We start from the raw sequence: 7115 nt of genomic DNA on the forward strand, positions 1-7115 counted from the left end.
GTGATTTCTCGCTTTCTGTCTCTCTGTCTCTCTGTCTCTCTCTGTCTGTCTGGCGAGCGCATGCATCTCATAGCAAAAACCTCTCCAAGAAAAAAGGAAAAGAATTACGCCCGCACCCCGCATCCCTCAGGGAGATGACAACAGCCAGAAGACACGGCCACGTGTGTGGCAGAGCCTGGGCACGCTGCCTCTCCAGGCAACCGCCCACCCTCTCTGAGCCTCAGTTTCCCCTTCTCTGACGTGAAGGCATTGCACTGGGGCTGCTAGCTCGGGCCCTGGGCCAGCCTGTCTACGCTGCCTAGTGGCTGGGGGTTGGGTAGTGGCTGGGCTTGGAGCTGTGGCTTCGCACTCCTCTCCCTCGCCCCAGCCGGGCTGCAAAGAGGCAGCCCCGGAGCCTCCACCCCAGACCCCCGGGGGCCCCTGGGCAGTAGGACCACCAGGCCTGGGGCTGTGATGGGAATGAGGTGCGCTCCCTCTGGGGACCTAGTCGGCTAGTAGGGGGACAGGGTGTGACAAGGGAGGGACAGAACAAGGCTCCCAGCCTGTTGTGCTTGAGCCTCCAGGGCATCAAGCGCCTCCCCCAGCACAGCTGCCACCCTCTCCCGCTGGAAGCCCCCACAGCTCCGCTGCGCCCGGGGGAGACAAGAGTCCTGGCCGGGCTCTGGCTGCTCTCATCAGCCTCTAGGTAACATGGCCTCACCTCCCATGATGCCCCTGGGCTGCTGGCAGGCTGAGCCGCCACTGTTACCCAGGGGGTCTGCTGCTCACCCCCTCCCTCGGGGGTCCCCTCCCTGGGGTCTGAGCTGGCACGGGGAGGCTGTGCACCGACTTCCTGTCCCTTTCCCTGCTGTGCTGAGCCCCGAGCTACGGAACAGCAGAGAGAACCCAGTGTGGGGTGCCCTGCAAGGAGGGGCTGAGCCTGGCATGACACCAGCCCCAGGGCAATGCTGCCCTGGGCGGGGGACTGCCACCAGCTAAATAAGGAAAGAGGGACGGCACTGACTGGGGGCACTGACAAGCCCACCCAGCTCTGGTCTCTGGGCGGGTCTGGCTCTCAGTGGGCAGCTGTCCGCCCAGCTAGGAGCCTTCCTGGGCTTACTGGGGTGCAGCTTCAGCCTCAGCTCTGGGACACGGCAGCCTCCCGAGTCCACGCTTCCCGTCCCATGGCTCCTCCCCCTCCCCTGCCCCTCCTCGGTCCTGCTGCTGCGCACTGAGGGGCTCAGGGACACCCCGGGGCGGCCTATGGGTGTGCCCCGTGTGTAGACTTGGGGTGTCTATGACTGCACCCCACAGCCCCTCAGCAGGCCTTCTCAAAGCAGGGGAGGATTCACGCTGGAATTCCACAGTGTGGACGGGGACAGACACATGTGGGCAGGCTGGGCAGGGCGGGGAGACACTGGGGCAGCCGGAGGAGGATCACAGCCCGTGTGGCTGGAGCGGGGAGGTGGCCTTTGGAGACCAAGCCAGCCCCTGCCAAGGGAGGGACCTCAGCCCTGGCAAGGGGAACAGCCTGTGTCCCCTCCCCTCAGCTGCGCGGTAGGCAGCAGCGTCCCCCCCCCCATTAAAACTGTGGTGGGGAGGCAGCCAGTGGCTTAGTGGTTACTGTACTGAACTCCCACATGGCTGACACGGTTCGAGTCCCAGATCTGGCAGCTCCAAACTCATGCCAGGAGCCATGTGCGAGTGCACCCAAAATCCGAGGAGAAGGGATTGCAGCATGGTCATCCCCCTTGGGGGATGATTTCTCACTTTCCTTCTGTCTCTTACTCTCTTGAGACAACATACTCTATGGCAAAAACCTTTTTAAGAACCCCACTGGTTGGAAAGCACACGTCGTAACCCCGAGCACCCCACCAGCGCCCTCAGCACACAGCGCACGCGCGCTGCACGGCCGTGCAACGGTATCTAGGGCTTCTTTCACCTTGCAGGACTGAACTCTGGACACATTCCACCCCTCCACCTTCCTCAGCCCGGCAACCACCGTTCTCCTTTCTGTCTCCGTGACCGCGAGCACAACAGGGGCCTCTAGTCCGTGAGGTGAAACGCTGGTCCGTCCTCTGTCACTGGCTCATTCCACAGAGCATCGCGTCCTGCAGGTGCAGCCACACGGCAGGCTGAGTCGGGATTCCTCTTCTTGTTAAAGCTGATTACCGGGGGCCAGCAGGTGGCGTGGTGGTTAAGGCACTGGACACTCCCACGTGGCTGACCACGGTTCCAGTCCTGGACCTGGCAGCTTGCTTTCTCACTTTCTCTCTCTCTCTCTCTCCCTCTCTCTCTCTCTCACACACACACACATTCTGTCCCTCTTTGATCAAAGTTAAATAAATAAAGTTGAAGAAAATAATTCTTAAAAAAAAAAATCATGCTGGGTTCAGAAATCCTAACAGGATGGAGAAATGGAGCAGGGATTAGCGCATGACCATGCCTCACGGGGAGTACTTTCTCTGTTTCTCTCTGTCTCTGGTTCTTTGGTGAGCACACACATCCTCTGGCAATTAAAAAAAGTTTAAAAAATAATAAGACCAAAAAAATAAAAAGAGAGAGAGAGAGAGACCCCAGGGATCTGCCTGGCCCTCTTCAGGTGGTATGTGAAGAGAAGTCCTCGCCAACACCGACTACGGCACCGTGACCTGGGACTCCCCAGCCTCCAGAACCGTGAGAAGTATAGGTGGGGACCAGCAGTTAGCATAATGGCTATGTTGCTGGACTCCCACGTAGCCGACCGCGGTTCACATCCTGGACCTGGTGGCTTAAACTCACGCCAGGCACGTGTGCGTGCGTGCCCAAGATCCCAAGAGGAGAATGGAGGAGAAGGGATTGTGGCGTGGCCATCCCCCCTGGGGGTGATTTCTTGCTTTGTGAGGGCGCCCCTCCCTCCTGGGGTCCTCCATTCTGGGGCCTTCCTCCTGAGCCCTGAGCAGTCCCAGAGCCTCTGCCCTCTTGCTCCCTGGGATGGCCAGGGGACTGGCCTTCAAGGGCCACCAAGCCCCCTCCCTCTTGGGGTCTCGGTGACACAGCCTGGCGATGTGTACCAGCCACCTTCTTCTGCACTGTGTGGTGCCTGCCCCTCTAGTCCCCGAGGCTCCTCCTGAGCTGCCTCTGCTGAGCGCTCCAGATGCCAGGGTCGCTCAGTGTGACCTGCACGGTCCTCCCAGGGCAGACTTCCTCAGCAGGGCCAGGGAGTCCCTCAGGCAAGGCCCACGTTCGGCACACTGGGCCAAGATTGGCCTGTTTGGGAGCAGGGGCGCTGGACCTGGCATTGTGGAGGTGCGATCACAGGCAGCCCCGCCGCGTTCCACATGCCCGATCGCTCACCACTTACGATGCTCTTGAGCGAGCGCACCCTCGTAGGACTCACAACAGCAGCCCTGCGAGGCGGGCCTTACCCTCAGTGGGCAGGCGGGGACACTGAGAACGGCAGAGGCAAAGTGACCAGCCCACCGCCACCAGCTACCTGGAGCAGCACAAGGGTGCACTCGCCCCGGAACCCGCCCGGGGAGGTGCTGAGGGTACTGCACAGCCCAGGCATAGCAGAACCTGCCCATCCTCCCGATGCAGCCATGGGAGGCTTCAGGACACCCTCGACTGTCGCCCCGGAGCTGGGCCAGGAGGGGCCTGGGAGGTCGGCCTTCCCTGGGAGAAAAGCCCAAGTTGGGGTCCCAGAGAGAGAGGGAAGCCAGCACCTCCCCACTTCCTTGTACAGGGCCCAGGACGCTGCGTGACTGACCCCCCTCTGTGTGGCAGACTAGGACTGGGGTGTGCACAGCGGGGAGGGTAACCCCACTGATAACCCCTGCCTTCTCTCTCCAACAGAAGCTGGCACTGCCCAATGGGCCCACGTCCCTCTTCTAAGGGGGCCCTTTTCCCAAACTCGTGCTCCACATAAGCAGTGCCATGGCCCCATCACCACTCCCTGCCTGCGCCGGGCCTTCCCGGCCAGCTCCCCGGCTGCCAGCGTGGACCACGCAGCCTGCCCATCCTGCACCTGGGTCTCCTCGCCCTCCGACCCTCCACGCCGGCCCCTCTACCTGAACTTGTAGTCGTCCGGCAGGAAGTAGCCCAGTCTGTAGTCCTGCTGAGCCCGGAAGATCTGTTTCAGCAGATTCTGCTTGCTGAAGCCGTAGCCATTCAGAACACAGCCCCCGAAGAGGAGCCGCCCCCCGGCAAACATCTGTGGACGGCAGGCAGGAGACAGGAGAGACCTGAGCACTGCGCACCGGCCTCTGCCCCCCTGGGCCCGCCAGCTCAAGCGCCTTCACACAAAGCCTCCCAGAGCCCTGGGGCCAGGCCGGGGCCTTGCTGCTCAGTGGCCCCTACCTGCCTCCAGGGGTCTGGCTCACTCTGCCCCTCACCCACTTAGCGGGGTACACCGTCCAGCCCACTCCACAGACCGGGAGCTGTGGGGCCTTCTGAACCCCACCCAATTCTTCCCATGTGAGGCTTGACGAGCAGGCACCTGCCCAAAGGCTTCTATACAAGGGAATTACTCACGGCATTGTTTGTACGGCAGAAAGGAATGAGAGGGACCAGCAGTTAGCGTGATGGCTATGTCGCTGGACTCCCACGTAGCCGACTGCAGTTCGAGTCCCAGACCCAGCGGCTTAAACTCACGCTGGGCGCGTGTGCGTGCGTGCCCAAGATCCCGAAAGGAGAATGGAGGAGAAGGGATTGTGGCATGGCCATGCCCCCCCTGGGGGTTGATTTCTCGCTTTCTGTCTCTCTGTCTCTCTTTGTCTGTCTGGCAAGTGCATGCGCCCTATAGCAAAAACCTCTCCAAAAAAGAAAAAGAAATCAGGTGTGACAAACGATTCAACGATGCAGTAAGCAGGAGGGCGCTGCTGCGGTGGCTGGGGTCACACGGGGGGCCTGGGTCCAGCTCCCAGTGCAACCTACGCAGCCAAGTGCGATGGTGCCTGAGGTACCAGCTGACCGGGAGGCTGTGGCCAGATCCTCTCCAAAAAGGCCTGCCTCTTCTCCCCCCTTTTAAAAAAATCTCTCCTCTTCCATGATCTCTCTCACACAATAAATAAATAAATAAGCAAAAACCAAGACCCTAAATATGTACGGTTGTCCTTGGTATCCGTGGGGGTTGGTTCTAGGATCCTCAGAGACGGAAATGCCCGGATGCTCCGGCCCCTTATATAAAACGGCGTCGGATCTGCATGTGACCTACGCACACCTCCGTGCACCTTAGATCCCCCAGGTTACTGGTCAGTCATCTTAGCTCAGACGTAAGTGGGGAGAATATACGGTACGCCTCTCTAACAGCCCTCCTTCAGGGAGCCACCCCAACGCACCCTCATGCTGGCACGGCCAGGCTCAGCGCAGCTGGTTGAACCTGGGGCTGTGGAGCCCCCAGAGTGCAGAGGGGACCGAAGGCGTGAGCCATCGCAAAGGCCAGACACCCAGATGTGGGGTGGGTGTGGGCCTAGCAGGTCCCTAGGACATACCTGCTGATGAGCAAACGGGACTCTGGTGACCTGAGGGCACAACTGTGTTCTATAGCACGGAGAGGTTTTTGCTATAGGGCACGTGCGCTCGCCAGAAAGAGAGAGAGAGACAGAGAGACAGAAAGCGAGAAATCACCCCCAGGGGGGATGGTCACGCCGCAATCCCTTCTCCTCCCTTCTCCTCTCGGGATCTTGGGCATGCACGCACACGCCCGGCGTGAGTTTTAAGCCACCGGGTCCGGGACGCGAACCGCGGTCGACTACGTGGGAGTCCAGCGACATAGCCATTATGCTAACTGCTGGTCCCAGGGTGCAACTGTTTTCTCCACTGTATTTAAGTGTTCTGTAACAGATATTGCAGCTCTGGATGTTGTGGTATTCATTTTGCTTTTGGTTTTTGCATAGGGTGCATGGACTCGCCAGAGAGAGGCAGAGAGAGGGAACGTGGGGATGGCCACCTGCGATCCCCTCTCCTCCACTCTCCTCTCAGGACTTGGGGCACACACACACACACATGTGCCTGGTGTGATTTCCCAAGCTGCCAGGTACAAGTCTCGAACCGTGGTCGGCCATGTGGAAATCCAGCACCTAGCCACCGCACCACCTGCCGGCCCCCCACCCTTGCAGTGCTTTGAACATAAAGTAACTTAAAAACAGATGCAGAGAAGTTGATCCTCTGGGCTGTGTCGCCCTTCCGTCTCCTGCGGTTGGGCAGCACCGGGCTGCAGCCCTACTGTGCGTGGGCGACTCTCCCAGTCCCGCTCTCCAGTCCCCATGGCCTCCTCGCGCTCACCAGCACCATGCCCTGCACCACACAGTACTTCTTCACCAGCAGGGGCGGCTCCTTCTGCAGCGGGCTGTTCAGGTCATAGCGTAGCAGGCGGTAGGGGTCACGCCGGCACTGCGAAACAGGAGGGACAGCCGGTCACCTGCCAGCAAGAAGCACTCGGATTTCCACGTTCTCGGGAGCCCCTGGCTGCCGCAGCCCTGGAACCCACGCAGGTCCCCGCCCCACGCCTGCTCAGGGCCCGGCAGGCTGCGTGTGCTCCCTGACCACAGCCAGGGGACACCAGTGGTTTGGAGTCCTCCCCAGTGGGGAGGCCGTCACAGAGATGACCGCCCGAATGTGGCCTCCCCTACCCTGAGCCCGAGGTCAGCCTGCAGAGACCTGAGAGGGAACCTGCTCTGGTGAGCACACTGCCCTGGACTCCGAAGTCTGTTTTTAAGCATAAAGGCCTCCCCCGCCCCATGTCCCTGCCCCGTGTCCCCGCCCCTCTCACTGCTGCCCTGGACCCGTCATTAAAGCAGTGCCAGGATCTGACCTGCACCACACCTAAGGGAGGGTCTGGACACGCAGGGCAGGGCTGGCCTCTCCCCTCCCTCCCCCGGGCCCAGGGCCCCAACGGCCTGGCTGGCGCTGTCTTTCGGGTTATCTGCCTTTTATTTCCCAGTGCTCCAGCATCAGCTGGGTCACACCGACCCTTTGGGCTGAGCTGTGAACCCAGAACCACACCCGGGCTTCAGGCTCTCAGGGGAAAGGACACAGGTGGATCCCGCTCACGGCGGATCCAACCCCTCTCTGCAGGTGTGCGCTGGAGCAGCTGCCCCCTGGCTGCCACTGCCTCAGACAGGCTTTTTCTTGACCCCCCCAAGACCCCCCCGGGG

At 60.9% G+C, this 7115-nt stretch overlaps 1 protein-coding gene across 1 annotated transcript in view; it reads right to left on the reverse strand.

Annotated features, from left to right (window-relative positions):
- The window catches only part of FAM194C (family with sequence similarity 149 member C), a 105061-nt gene that overhangs the window by 6438 nt on the left and 91508 nt on the right, over window positions 1–7115 (reverse strand). Inside the window, exons 15-16 of the mRNA XM_006160679.2 lie at window positions 6244–6351; window positions 4029–4171 (exon numbers count right to left, since the gene is read on the reverse strand). Of these exons, the coding sequence (XP_006160741.1) occupies window positions 4029–4171; window positions 6244–6351 (251 nt within the window). The remainder of the gene's footprint in view (window positions 1–4028; window positions 4172–6243; window positions 6352–7115) is intronic.

Source organism: Tupaia chinensis, unplaced genomic scaffold (genome assembly GCF_000334495.1).
Source record: "Tupaia chinensis unplaced genomic scaffold, TupChi_1.0 Scaffold000704_1, whole genome shotgun sequence".
Lineage (NCBI taxonomy): Eukaryota > Metazoa > Chordata > Mammalia > Scandentia > Tupaiidae > Tupaia > Tupaia belangeri.